This window comes from Astyanax mexicanus, chromosome 7 (genome assembly GCF_023375975.1).
Source record: "Astyanax mexicanus isolate ESR-SI-001 chromosome 7, AstMex3_surface, whole genome shotgun sequence".
Classification (NCBI taxonomy): Eukaryota; Metazoa; Chordata; class Actinopteri; order Characiformes; family Acestrorhamphidae; genus Astyanax; species Astyanax mexicanus.
The window spans coordinates 20214574-20230233 of NC_064414.1; the positions used below are offsets into that span (position 1 = coordinate 20214574).

At 38.3% G+C, this 15660-nt stretch overlaps 2 protein-coding genes across 2 annotated transcripts; both read right to left on the reverse strand.

Moving 5' to 3' along the window:
* Positions 1 to 4219: 4219 nt before the first annotated feature.
* Positions 4220 to 7031, reverse strand: LOC103021558 (hydroxycarboxylic acid receptor 2-like). Its single transcript, XM_007235269.3, has 2 exons — positions 6759 to 7031; positions 4220 to 5865 (listed from the first exon to the last, which is right to left on the reverse strand). Exon 2 carries the CDS (start codon positions 5786 to 5788, stop codon positions 4781 to 4783), a length of 1008 nt encoding a protein of 335 aa, XP_007235331.2. The 5' UTR covers positions 5789 to 5865; positions 6759 to 7031; the 3' UTR covers positions 4220 to 4780.
* A 1737-nt stretch (positions 7032 to 8768) lies between these two features.
* LOC103023222 (hydroxycarboxylic acid receptor 2-like) lies at positions 8769 to 10346 on the reverse strand. Its single transcript, XM_007235275.3, has one exon. The coding sequence runs from the start codon at positions 10247 to 10249 to the stop codon at positions 9290 to 9292; it is 960 nt and encodes a 319-aa protein (XP_007235337.2). The 5' UTR covers positions 10250 to 10346; the 3' UTR covers positions 8769 to 9289.
* Positions 10347 to 15660: the final 5314 nt, after the last annotated feature.

Here is a 15660-nt window from a genome sequence, read left to right on the forward strand (position 1 = left end):
TATATATATATATATATATATATATATATATATATATATATATATATATATATGGATACACTACACACCTTCGAATGCCCGAAAGTCAGATAAAATCTCTTTTCCCCTATGGCGTGTGTGAAAGAGAGGGAGATAAAGGCATATACTCATGAAGTGTATGCATGGGATCCAAGTCCAGGTCTGGGGGTACCATTCCATGGATAATTAAGAGAATAAGTTCATGCCTTTTGTCCGTTTTGAGCCGTGCAAAGTGCATTTTTGCACCCTCACAAACCAAAAACACACTGACGCGCTAAATCCAGCACTTTCGATCGCTAAAATAGGGCCCCTAGTCTTTTATAATCTGCTGTGACTTTAGAAGGTGATTATTGTATCCAGGGCTTAAGCTAAAATTAATCAGGTTATGTTGTGTTGTTATACTGACTACACCTGCATTTCTTAATGTAATGCTTTCCCACTAGTCCTTCAAAATATATTTATGGATATGCATGCCATAGCATGCAGCCTGTATTACTAATACAGTCTGCCTAGGTATGTGCCAGTACATGCCAGTTTTTCACTTATACTGGTTTAGGTATATGTTGGTATTTTGGTTCACTACTGTAGATATCAGACACTTCTTTTTTTAAGAGGTTAAAAGGTTATGCAGTATTCAAAATGTATCAGGTGTATTCATATGTTTGTACAAGGCAAATAGTTCTTTACCTAAACAGAAAAAAATCCAGTCACCCGTTTTATTTTTAACACTGCAAAACATTTCCAGACATTTATGAATTAAGATTTTGCTTAAATCCTCCATATGAACCTATTCATTATGCACTCACTTTAAGTGGGTTTTGCTCTATAGATGCTCTTGCATGGCATCGCTAGTTCTCCTGTGCTCTTAGTTCCCTAGACAAACAGTTTTTAGAGAGCAGCCAAATGAGCAGCCAGAAGTAAAAAAACAAACATGTAATTTGTGTGAAAGCCACAAAAACGGAACTGAAACACAACTGCAGCGCAACCAGCTGTGTAATGTGAACAGCACAAAGACCTGATAAAATGTAGTGTAATGTGAAAAACTACAAAAAAGACAACTCAATAGATAAAAAGAACTTTCCTGGAACTTACCAGAACTGAACTGTTGATAGAAGCCAAGGTTTTTGATGTTGATGGAGCTGGTGTTGGTTAAAGTATGGCTCCTCTCTCTAAAGACCTTCTGTACGTCTGAGGGAACCGTGCCAGGTAGTTCACTTTTTCAAGGAATTTTACATCTAAGGAATTTGATGATATCACAGCAGAGCTCTAAAATAAACTTATTCTGTAAACAAAGACTTTCTCTCTTTTCCTCTCGCTTTCTCTCTCTCACCGAGTTTTCCACTGTAATATTTGCTGAAAGTAATGGATAAGTAAAGTAAATAATTAGGAGGAGATTATTTCATAATGTTTTTCAGTTTTAGTTTTGCCAAAGTTGCTTTGGTTATCTTTGTATCTTTGAGTGAGTTTTAATAATACACTGACTGTTGGGTTATACTGTATATAATATGCATAAACTAACCTGCGGGATATGTGTGTGGAGCCTCCTGCATTATTAAATGTGAATATGATTTCCGATACAGTGGCCTGTCTGGGTGCACGGACAATTCTAGCCAGTTGCAGCCAGCCACAATCATTACCACCCACTGCCCTGTCTACTGTGGGCGGTAATGCTTTCTATGATGTATTCTTGTTACGCACCTGACACTGTGGATTGAAGAATGTTAAATTCCATTTCCGCAACTTCTGAAATGGTCTGCCCCATACATCTGGCACCAATTATCAGACCTCACTCAAACTCATAACATACTACAAACTTTTGGCATGATAGTGTGTGAGAAAAGTACAGTTAGAGCAGGGGTGTCCAAAGACTCTTAGACTTTTAGACTCTTTGGCCCGTTTTTCTGCGCTACAACTGAGCGCTCTCTCCGCTTTTAGACTCTTTGGCCTGTTTTTCTGCGCTACAACTGAGCGCTCTCTCCGCTTTTAGACTCGTTGGCCCGTTTTTCTGTGCTACAACTGAGCGCTCTCGGCGCTTTTAGACTCTTTGGCCCGTTTTTCTGCGCTACAACTGAGCGCTCTCGACGCTTTTAGACTCTTTGGCCCGTTTTTCTACACTACAACTGAGCACTTTCTCCGCTTTTAGGTGCTTTGGCCCGTTTTTCTGCGCTACAACTGAGCACTCTCTCCGCTTTTAGACTCTTTGGCCTGTTTTTCTGCGCCACAACTGCGCACTCTCTCCGCTTTTAGACTCTTTGGCCCGTTTTTCTGCGCCACAACTGAGCACTCTCTCCGCTTTTAGACTCTTTGGCCCGTTTCTAAAAAACTGTGCCGGGCCGTAGTTCGGACACCCATGAGTTAGAGTATCCCAAATTTTAGAGTGTGATGGTACTAAACAAGTATTAATTAGGGCTGTCAACATTAAAGTTTTAACGCACGCTGTTAATTTGGTTACTATTTTTTATGCAAGTTAATTAAGGCACCAAGTTTGACCCCTACTTCTGCTGTGTTCTGCCCCGCCCCGCCCAACGCACTGATCTGTCGTCCGGCTGAATGATTGAACGGCATTCTCTGAACTTCCAGCTTAGACCCGGTTAGAGAGCTTTATTTCCTCTTTTTCTCTCTCCCTGCCTGTCTCTCTCTCTCACTCACACACAGACACACACACACACACACACACACAGGCATGTACATGCACAGACCCATGCTTTCCTCATCCCTGATATTTTTATTCCCATAAAATTAAGATCGAATTCAGAAATCCAATCCAATGTATCATTCTTTCTTTATTCCAGCACCCTGCATTGATTTTATCTCCCCTCAAACATACAAGTATATACTATAATTTTAATTGACACCACTAATATACATAATTGCATTTTACATTTCTTACATTCATTCTTTTATTTACATTTAAATATTCACTATAAAAATTTGTGTCTGAAGAAAAACAAATGCGATTAATCGCAGTTAATCACAGAATTTTGTTGTGATTAATTGATTGACACCCTAAAGTGATCTGATCTTATGATTAGTAGCCTGCACTAAATACTAAATTGATGTTTTAAAATATATCAATTGCATAAAATATCAATATTTTTATTGAAATGCTGCAGGCACTTTAAACTCCCTATGGCTATGCCCCCTATTTTGACCTACTAAAGTTACTGCTTCATTACTCCACATGGTGGCACAAAATGAATCAAATGAATAGGCTAAACTAAAAGGGAAGAATATTGGCTGTCAAATTCTGTGAAACTGACGATAGACCAATAAATCCATACAGAAAATCTTTGTATTTGCTTATTTAGGAGTATGCTATTCTCTTCAGTAACACAGATGCCTTGAAGTATTGTAGAGTATGGGCTTGTAATATATCTAGTATTAATGCATGACATAAAAATAACCATTTAGTCATTAAAAAAATTGTAATACAGTTTATTTAATGACAAACAATACAAATATCATCACTCATACATACTGATACTTATAAATGTAAACATAGAATAACAGAAAAAAAGTATATATGTATATATTATATTTATTTGATTATTCTGTTAAAGGCAGAAAATAACACAGCAGAGAAGCATAGACAACAAAGCATAGACAACATCCGTAAAATCTGTTAAATCTGAGCTCTTGCTACAAACAAGCATAACAAAAACAAGAAATAAATAAAACACTGAGTAAAGTTGATTAAAAACTAACAAGATTTTTTTTTATCTTTGTTTGTTGGCATGTTTGCAAGTCAGCATAAAAGCTTTGTGTTTTTATTTACTGTGTTACGAATGTCAGCATCAAACTTCAGAAAAAAACTTCAGTATTTAAACATTATTCTATATGTGTACTAGATGATGAACAAATACACAACTTTCATTATTTTATTTTATCCACTGTATAAAATGTTTAGCTGCTCTGTAAATACTTACTTTCTGTTTACTCAAATAAATAATTAAATTACAAAAAAAAAGTAAAGTAAATTGAGGATGTAAATTAAGAAATACAGTAAGGTCAGAAGGTCAGTTAAGCTGTATATGCTTTATTTTCTTGTGTAAAGGGAAGTTGTTTTTTTTTTTTTTTTTTTTTTTGCTGAGCTAAAAGCTGTGAAACCACAAACTTAAAAATGAACACTGAGTCTTAGAAAAGTGGATTGTTTGCTTGTACATTTTGTTTCATAAATTTCATAATTTCATACAATATTTAACATCCATTTAGTCCTCAAAAATGAATCTCACAGTGTTTGAACGCGATTTCTTGGGAAAGGCACATCATTCTAGGTCCTTTTGCATTTGTAGGCCCTAAAGTGATCATATCTTATATGATATCTTAAGCACTAAATACTAAATTGATGTATTGAGATATATTATCGATACATTGCATAAAATATAAATATTTATATTAAAATACAGGCACTTTAAACTGCCTAAGGCTATGTGCACCATTTTAACTTATTAAGGTTACTGCTTCATTACTCCACATGGTGGCACAAAATGAATCAAATGAATAGGCTAAACTAAAAGGGAAGAATATTGGCTGTCAAATTCTGTGAAACTGACGATAGACCAATAAATCCATATATGAATCCAAATATTTGCTATATTTAGCAATGAGTATGCTATTTCCTTCAGTAACACAGGTGCCTTGAAGTATTGTAGAGTATGGGCGTGTTATATATCGAGTATTGCAGAATCAAAGTATCATGGTATCATTGTTATCATGGGCAACATATCATGATAATATTAAGAAATCAAGATCTGTGATCTTCTTAGATGTCACCTTCACTCTTGGTCCGGTCATTATGACTTCCACTCTTACTCCATCTGTTGTGACTGGGATTGCATTTCACCAGTGCAAACTGACTGATGGCTTTCTTTACAGCATCTCGAAAGATGGAGCTGCAAAAGCCGTATATAACAGGGTCCAGCACACTGTTCAGGTAGGTGAACCCAATGGCCAAAACAAACAACTCACCGTTGAATCTGAAGACTTCACAGTATTTCTCTCCAAGTGACTTCAGATAGAGTGCAGACAGTCCCAGGGCAACACCAGGGAAAAAGCATAAGAGAAAAATGGCCACGATCACCAGAAGGATCCCAATGGTTTGACGCGCTTTTTTCTTTTTCTCAATCTGACGGCGACGTAGGACACAGTAGATTCTGGCAGAGCAGAACACAAGGACTATAAAGGAGAGGAAGAACTCAGAGAGGTACATTATGTAATGGAGCACGATTCCTGGTGGTGGGACCTTGAAGGGATTGAAGCTTCGACAGAGAGACAAATTGTTCTTCTTGATCAGGAGATCATTCGCCAGAAGAGGAAGCCTCGATGAGATCACCACAAACCAGATGAAGCCAGCGATCCCAGCGGCCTGCCGTACAGTAATGAAGTTCACTCTATGGTGTGGATGGACCACTTTAAAGTATCGATCCACGGCCACCACAGTCATGAAGCCGATGCTCGCCGATCGGTTGATTGCGAGCATGAAAAGGTTGATGCGACACCAAGCATCTCCAAACACCCAGTTTTCGTCATGGAGCATATGGTCAATACGGAAGGGCAAGCTCACTAGGAGCAGGAAATCAGCCAGGACCAGGTTCAAGAGATAGACGACATTGGGCATCCAGGACCGTAGGTGGCGACTGAAGACCCACAGCGCCATCAGATTCCCTGGGAGACCCAGCAGGAGCTCGACGATGAGCAAAGGAGGCATTATGGATGAAACCAGGGGCTGAGTGGTCAGATTACAGTGAGTTTCAATATTATAGAATGACATGATGGAAAACACTGTGTTTTTGATGCTGATCACAAGCAGAAAGACGAGCTAGGACCATGTATTTGTCTTCTTGTTTCCTGTTTGAAAACAATAAGCAAAGAAAAAAAGATTAATGCGTGAATTCAAAAAAAAAATGGCTCAGTTTCATCGGTTCCACGGAAACTCATTGATAACATCAAACGCTGCACAGTCATATTCTGCATATCTGCGTGTGTGATCTGATCTGCTTTACTGCATTGAAGATGCACTTAACTGCACTCTAGACAATCTAGTCTAGACATGCTCTGGTACCCTGATTCTAAAATTATTACTTATTTATATATTTACTTATTTTTAACAACATGAATGTATTGAGTGTAGAAATACAGAACATGTTAAGTGTATTCTTAAGGGTGCCCATTTAAATGGTAACACTTTCTATGAATGGCATCTCTATAAGACTCTATAAACATACTCATAGCACATTATAATGCATTCATAAGGCTGTATAAACATGGCTCTACATATTTATAAAAATGTATCATTCATCATAGCCATGTTTATCATGCATCACAAGTTATAAGGCTTAATAAACATGGCTATAATTGGTTTTGCATTTTTATAAATAGTTATAGCCATGTTTATAATGCCTTATGAATGCATTATAACATGTTGTGAATGTGGTTATAGAGTCTAATAGAGGTCATAATATCATAAAATACATTATTTGCTTAATTTACGGAGATCAGCTACCTAACCAATCAGTGGCCTTCACCTTTAAAATTTTAACAATACTATTAACATTACTGTCCATCCAGTCTGCCTACAAAGCAAATATCTCTTAAGAAGATTACTACAGGCATTATTATAGGTCATATGAAACAGCAGGTTTTAGCATATGTACAGAACCAGACACCACATGTGTATCTAACAAAACAGGCACCCATAATGCAGATATATATGTGTAAGTGTCGAAGTGTAAGCAACTTACCAAAGGTGAATTTCTGTTGAACGCCAAGGATTTTTTGTAGAATAAAAGAAGTCTGCTTAGCCAGCAGCACCTCTGAAGGAACTCTAGCAGACTGAGCACTTTTAATCTGATTTCCTGTTGTCTATTGACATCACAGCAGAGCAAACACGCTGCAGCTAGTTCTGTGGCACTCTGATGGAAACCATGAACAGCCAGAAAACCAAGCTATGTTCCTCTTTCCGTTTTTCTGACTGTTTCCACTGTAATTCCACCGTATTTAACTATTCAGTTTAAAAGAATTTGATTTTGTTTATTTAATTAACAAGGATAATATACAGTAGCATTCAAATGCTTGGACACACCTTCTGATTATATGTTTTTTTTTTTTGTTTTACACTAAAGATTAATATTTAAGTCATGGAAATAATTTAGAGGCATACATTGAATTATATACATACATTGAACAAAAAAAAGAGTTTGGCCTCCACAATCCCCTGACCTAAACCCAACTGAGATGGTAATTTGAGATGAGCTGGATCTTCAAAGTGTAAAGGAAAGCAGCAACTATTGTTCAGCACCTCCAGAAACTCCTTCTAGATGCTGAGAAACCTGTACCTCATGACTCTACCTCATGAATTCACTGAGATTGAAACATAATTCTGCATGTGTTCCTGTATAGCTTTAATGCCTTCAGTATTACATTTACAATGAACGAAAAACATAAAGAAAGAAAACACATTGAATGGCAGGACGTTTTTCAGAACTTTGACTGGCACTGACTGGTACATTGATCAGCACCATTATCAACCAGATTTAGCCAGATGGCTCATTTTCATCTGCAATCCTTGAGTTGATTGATGATCTAAAAGGAACAGTGCCACGAAACACTAAGTTGCAACATAAAGTGTATCATAAAAGTGAGTACATCCTCACATTTCTGCAGATATTTAAGTTTATATTTTTAATGGGACAACACTGACAAAATGAACCTTTGACACAATGTAAAGTAGTCTGTGTGCAGCTTATATAACCGTGTAAATGTATTTTTCCCTCAAAATAACTCAATATACAGCCATTAATGTCTAAACCACCGGCAACAGAAGTGACTACATCACTTAGAGACTACACCCCTAAATGTCCAAATTGAGCACTGATTTTCATTTTCCCTCCAAAACATCATGTGATTCGTTAGTGTAACTAGGTCAGGGAGCAGGTGTGTTCAATTTTGTATCACAGCTCTCACACTCTCTCCTACTGGTCACTGACTGTTTCAACATGGCACCTCATGGCAAAGAACTCTCTGAGGATCTCTACATGAAGATGGCCAAGGCTACAAGAAGATTTTCAACACCCTGAAACTGAGCTGCAGCACAGTGGCCAAGATCATCCAGCATTTTAAAAGAGCAGGGTCCACTCAGAACAGACCTTGCATCCAAAGAAGCTGCGTGCACATGCTCAGCGTCACATCCAAATGCTGTCTTTGAAAGATAGGCACGAGTGCTGTCAGCATTACTGCAGAGATTGAAGAGGTGGGGGGTCAGCCTGTCAGTGCTCAGACCATACGCTGGACACTACATCAAATTAGTCTGCACGGCTGTCACCCCAGAAGGTTGCCTCTTCTGAAGTCAGTACACAAGAAAGCCCACAAACAGTTTTCTGAAGTCAACAAAAGACATGGATTACTGGAACCATGTCCTATGGTCTGATGAGACCAAGATTAATGGTCTGGGGCTGCTTAGTAAGGGGTGTACTCACTTTTGTTGCCAGTGGTTTGGACATTAATGGCTGTATCTTGAGTTATTTTGAGGGTAGAATAAATTTGCACTGTTACATAAGCTGCACACAGACTACTTTTCATTGTGTCAAAGTGTTATATTGTCCCATAAAAAATTTACTTAAATATGTGCAGAAATGTCAGGGGTGTACTCACTTTTGCAATACATTGTACACTTTAAATAATCAGTAAAGCACATACGACTTATACAAATATAACATATATCATGATTAGATGTTAAGCTGTTTTTCAAATTTTGGAAAATAAACCAACAGTTGGAACCCCTTTTATTTATTATGGAAAATAGCTCCATCATATATTGCATGGAATGGAAAAGAAAACTAGCCCCAACCACTTTTTTCTTAATGGCTATTGTAATGTAACCTATTGTATTGAACTTGTATTAGCAATAATTTGTCTTCCTTTTATTTGTGTGTGTATCATGCAGCAGATGAGTATTACAGAACAGGTGTGGTTTCATAAATACGGTGACCTGCTTCAGTGCCTCAAATGCTGCAGACAGGAGGTTGAGATCTTTGATGGTGATGGAGATAAGGTGCCAATAATCCACACAATTGCAAAAGCCAACATTCTTCTGGCCCACAAAGAAGTTTGGCCCTGCAGGAGGAAGGGATGATGGGCAGATGAAGCTCCTCTCTAAAGACTCCCAGATATAAGTGTCCATATCAGAGCACTCAGGGGATGAAAGTGCATATAGCCATCCACATTTTTCCTTCTTTCTGGACCAGGCAGCTTAGATATTAATTGATATGTCTGTTCACTGTATGTCACAACAAATAAGCCGCAGTACCACCGATCCAAACAGTTTCAATGTTCTCTTTATCTCTTTTCTGAACCAGGTGCTAGAAAAGCAGTAGATGAACGGGTCTAGGGTGCTGTTTAAGTATGTAAACCCAATGGACAGACTAAAGAGTTGACCGTTCAGTCTGTAGGCATCACAGTAGTCACTGCCTAGTTTCTGTAGATAGAGTCCAGTCATTCCTGTGGCAATTCCAGGGAAAAAGCAGATGTTGAAGATCACAACTATAACCAGGACTGAGCGAACAGCTCGCTTCAGCTTCTTCTTGTCTATTTGGCAATTGTTCAGGCTACAAGTGATCCGAATGGAGCAGAAAACTAAAACCACAAGAGGGAGGAAGTACTCTGCCACAAATACTAGGTAGTGAAGCTTGATGCCCAATGATGGGTCCTTGTAGGAGCTGAAGCTCCGACAGACAGATACATTGTTCGTCTCAATCAGGAGATTATTCATCAACAGAGGGAGCCGCAGTGACATCACTAAAACCCAGATGATGCAAGCGATGGCCCCAGCTTGTCGCAGGCTGATGAGGTTCACCTTATGATGTGGATGGACTACTTTAAAGTATCGATCCACGGCCACCGCAGTCATGAAGCCGATACTTGCAGATCTGTTAACGGAAAGCATGAAGTGGTTGATGCGACACCAAGCGTCTCCAAATATCCAGTTTTCCAGGCGAAGCTGACTGTTAATACGGAAGGGCAAGCTCACCAGAAGCAGGAAGTCTGCCAGGACCAGGTTTAAGAGATACACAATGTTGGGAGTCCAGGACTGAAGATGGTGGCAGAAGACCCAGAGTGCCATCAGATTCCCTGGTAGACCCAGCAGGAGCTCAATGATGAGCACAGGAGGAAGGATGGAGGACACCAGGGGCTGAATGGTCAGGTTACAGTGATGAACAATGCCACTGGAATTCATGATATTATGGGATTTCAGATGTTAAGGCTGGCACCCTCTTCAAACAGTAAAAAAAATATTTTTAGCATGGGCCTGTTTCCAGCTTCTTCTTCAAGATAAGGGCTGGCCTGTTTATCTGTAGTAACACAAAAGGGGAAATGGTGAAGCTTTTGGTGGTCTGTGAAAACATTGTGAAACAGCACTGGTTTATGCTCTGGGCTGAAAGCATGCTTGCACGAAAGTTACTTAAGCTCTGATGTCTCACATGTTTGTATTTGTAACGGAGAGGAGGCAGGATGCAAATGCAAGTCAGTTTTATTTTCCATTAACAAAATAAACAAAGAACAAAACACTATAAAATAATATAAAGAAAAGGTAACTAAAACAAAACACTATGAACTGATGATGATAAACTAAAAGACTGAAACAAACAAGCAAAAATGACAAATAAAGAAACAAGCTACATAAAGCAAACATGGAACACTTAAGACATAAAAACACAGCAGGTCTAAGGCTAAACAAAACAGATAAACAAGATCCGTACAGAGTAACAGGACACGGTCAAACAAAAAGCACAACACAGAACAAAGGAGCACATGGGGTATTTATACACAGGCACACAATAGGGACACCTGTGGAGGTAATGAGGGGGTGGAGTTACAAATGAGACACAAGGTGATAACACTAATGACATGGGCAGGGCTAGGGCGGGGCTAGGGTGGAGACTGGACAATAACAAAACAATGCCATGTGCTCAAAAAAGCACATGGCTGGGAACACAAGACAGGAACACAGAGGACAGGAGCACAGAAAACCAAAAGAGGGAAAACACAGGACAGACACAGGCTAATGTGTGACAGTATTTAACCATGTGAGAAACATGAGGAACATGAGAATTCCACCAACAAATATTTTAAGAAATTATTTTTATGGAGAGCTTTTTCAATAAATACATTTTCACTTCAATTTGACCAAATTCGTGGATAATTTAGCTGTTTCAATGTTTACTACTCAGTTAGATGTGACATGCTTCATTGCAGAGATATTATCTGACATCTTTACACTTATTGGGCCTCATTATCAGCTAAGGTAGGCTGCATTTCTTGGCTGCTGCATTGTAGAAAGCTGTATCAAAGTGAAGGACCCTACATTTACTGCTGAGAAAGGCAGTTGATATTTGGTGCAATTTGAAGGACACCACTGATGTATCCTTCACTATTTACTAGGTAGCATTTGCTACATAGTGAACTAAAAAAGGAATGACCATAAACAACAAACCATCATAGTTTGAGCCGCTCTGAGGACATCTGACACAACACAACCGCATTGCATTGTGGTATTAATTGGAAATTCTCAACACAACATTTTGCACTGCATTATGCGTGGTTGATAGTGACCTACATAGGAAATAAAATGTATTGTTAAAATTGAGCATATAGTGCATTATTTCCGTAAAAGGAAGCGATTCCCATTGCAGCTCAATTACTCACATTCCAATACTCACGTACAACGGGATTGGGGGAAAAATAAGGCAGCACCACAAAACATAAAGCCTTTTTTTTTTTTTTTTTAGTTTTTTCATCTGACGAATCGTCTGTCAGGAAAAGGATTTTCCCTTAATTTTCTAAATTAGTGGATCATTTATTGGTTGATATGTAACCTTTGTGGTAAACTCTGTGGTTAGATGAGACCTGCTTTATTGCTGAGACATTAACTGACATCTTTACACAACCTAGAAATGCAACTCATGTTTTGATGTATTTGAAAGATGCAATTGATAAAACCTTTGCTGCCTCTTATAAAACTGTTTCATATGTGTGACCAATATAGGCTACTGAGAAGGAGTCTGAGGACACGCCCTATCTTGAATGCAGCTTAGGCTTAGGAAATCAGCTAACGGATCTCTGAATGTGTCTTCCGACTTATATGCAATGTTAATAATAAGTAGAGATGTCCCAATGCCATTTTTGACAATCTGTGATTAAATCATAATTAAGATCGTGGTTAATTTTTTTATATGCTGATAGGTACTCTTGTAGAAAAGAAAATGAAAGGTGGGTCAACACCCACCTCTCGTCCGGGGTACAACTCCCCTGCGTGTTCGTTTGATAGAGAGAGTCAGACAGGTGGAGTGAAGTTGAAAGCAAACCAAGTATTTATTACAAAGTACTGGATCCAGGAGAACATACAAAACCAATTATTAGCTGTCCCAGCATAAGTTCTGACCCCCCTCTAATCTGACTCCATGTTTATACCCCAAATGACGTGAAACCTGCTGATGAGGCGTTACTAAAATCATCTCATGTTAGCGTGCGTAATTTCACGTGTTAGTACTCAAGTTTCACAGGTCTGACCGGACCACTAGTGTTTGGCCTTGACTGTATCCAGCCGGACAGTGTAGTATTGGTTCAAGAATTGACTGGGTCCAGTCAGACATTGTTTCAGTAATCAGACAGTGCCGCCCTGTTCGTTCCGAAGTCTCCTTTGTATCAATTCAGTTCGTACAGAGTGCACTAGCTGATGATTGATGGCCGTTAGTCAGAAACATGCAGTGAACGAAATGCTTCAAGCATAAGCTACACACGTCACACAATGGATTCCATATATTATATGTTAATGTGTTAGTAGCGCGTGGTTAGTCCGCCATATAATAGGTCCTATGTGTTAGTAAACGTCTTATGTATCATGTGGGTTAATTTGTCATAATAAGGTCGGTGTTAGTCACATGCCTGATCAAACAATGTTTTACTATATATGTAAAGAATATATTGTGATTATTGGTTAATCTTCTATATAAATGCGTGTAAAATACACTGTGAGTAATAAAAATGATCAAATACAATGTGAGTATTGGTTAATGCATATAGAGTACAAGGTTTCACACAATGATTATGTAATTATAGATACTAAGATAAGTAATCATAATTGAAAGATATTTGTCAATACACTCAAGGTAAAATAAACAGTTACTCTTCAGTACTCATGTTTTTCAGAGGGAGCCAGTAATAATAGTGTAGTGTGCAAACTAGATTTAGAATAGATTTATGTCCTTCATTTATTTATTTATTTATTTCGTTTTTGGCATATTCCACCATCGAAAGGGGAAACTGTATTCGTGAGAGAGCGAGTAAATGTGTGTGAGAGTGCTTGCCTGAAAGCCTTTTTTCCCCGCAAGTCTGAGTCATTTGATTTACCGAGTTCCAATCTGATACAAAAAAAAGAACGCATTCAAGTTGTACCTTAAGGTTTTTTTTTTTATTTTTTAATTAGTATCAAAACCAGTGGCGATTGCTCTAAGACTGCAAGGGAAGCTCAGCTTTCCCTAAAATGTAAAAAAAAAAAAAAAAAAGTGATTAAAGATATACTGTTGTGTGTACATGTCACTGATTAAATATGCGCTACACAGCCAAGGGCGTAGGAGCGGGTTTGATATTGGGGGGGACACTTTTGCTAATGCACCAAATATAGTTTCTTAGAACAACATAGGAATTACTTTTAATCACAAATAATCCCTTTTTAAGTCAGGTTAGAGCAGTGTTTCTCAACCCTGTTCCTACACATTCTACTGCATATCCCCACTGCCTTCTCTGCTTTAAAGTCACTTAATAAAGTAAGTGGAGGTATGATGTGTCTAATACACTGCTGACATACATAATGAAAAGGATTTAAACAGGTAAACTCAGTAAAGGACTGTTTATTAACGCAATTTTAGGGCAGAGATCAGGGTTAATAAACTGCTTTAAACTACCAACATAAAGTACTGTACTAAATTCTGACTATCCACTACATCTGGCTTCTAGCTAACTATTTTTTTCGTTTACTATAGCTTACAGTAAGTCCTGCAATCCTAAATTAATAAACACAATTTGAAAATGAAATAGTGATTAGCTGATCAGGGCAAGCTGAACATAACATATATGTTTTTTTTTAAGCCTTGACTCCCTGTCTAGCTAATTCCAAAGTTAAGCTAACTGACTAACACAGCTGCAGTTTATTATCACACGGTGGGTTTAATCTGTGTGTTTTGATTTGGAGAGTCTTTTTAACCAGCTATCAGAAATAATCTCAACACAGGCCACATGGTAAACTCCGTTACCTCTTAGAAAAATCGCCGTATATCCAGATTTACTTCAACACCAGCTGATGCTGGACACCGCTTCTAAATCTCACAGCGAGGGGGAGGGGCTTCTCCTCCACCAGCACGCTAACTCTTCTCGCAAGACCAGCGAGCTGATTGGCTGTTTCTCCTGAAAGGCGGGACTTTCTCCCTGAACCGGCACCGTGATTGGTTTCCCAGCGCTTAGCGGTCGGTCTCTTCATTAACAGTACGACTGAGCTGAGCGAAACTATTTTATTTTTGGGGGGGACAAATCCACCTGTTTCTAATATTGGGTGGGACATGTCCCACCCATCCCCCCCGGTTCCTACGCCAATGTACACAGCGTCTCTGGGGGTCTATGGGGCAGTGGGCTGCCCTTGGCCGGCCGTCCCTTTTTGATTGACAGCAAAATGAGCGAATCAGCGATCTTCTAGCGGCATTTTCTTTATTAAAAACTTCTATCACTCTTTCTGACTTCTATCACTCTTTCTGACTTCTATCACTCTTTTCTAGCGCAGTTTCTGTCCAGCGGGTGCTGCTCAGCCCCTCCACCGTCACAAAGCACTCACAAACAGACACACTTCACACTAGCTGCACATAATGTCAGACAGTTTTAATGTTGTGGACGGATTTTGGTGAAGCCATTTGATAGTCTTCCTTACAAAGAAAAACTTAAGAGTTAAACAGACTGCTCAGATTAATTTGGTGTAAAAGGTGGGGAAAAGTAACAGGTATTTTCAGCAGTTCTGGTATGATAAAGTGAGCTGGCTGACTGGAAGTGCTGTAACAAATAAAATGTACTGATGGCCATGCCTCTTGATCAGGACATAAATTAACAGGGACCAGTAGTTATCATCAGTATTGTGTTATCATTAAAAAATAATTAAAAATATTAAAGGTATTATTCAAGGAAATTAAAACTGTTCAAAAAGGAAATAAATTTACGTGCATTTTTTTCCTTTACCAACTTTAAAGATTTTGCGAAATGTTTGTTTTAACGATCATTTTATGTTTATTCATGTCATAGCGTCTTTTTTATGTAATTGTTCAATGTAAAGAATTGGGCCGAAATTGAGCTTCCCCTCCTTGAAAGACCAGCATCTGCCACTGATCAAAACATATATTTATCACAAAATAAACAAGGACTAAATCGCAATATGAATGATTTCCTTTTAAATAGGCATCCTTTCTTAAATAAAAAAAACTTTAAAAAAAAAAAAATTCCACAACAACCAATCTGTGACAAATCATAATAAAAATCATGATCAATTTTTTTAGGTGCTGGTTGGCCAGTAATAGTGGTAGTATAATTTATACACTTCTTTATAATAGT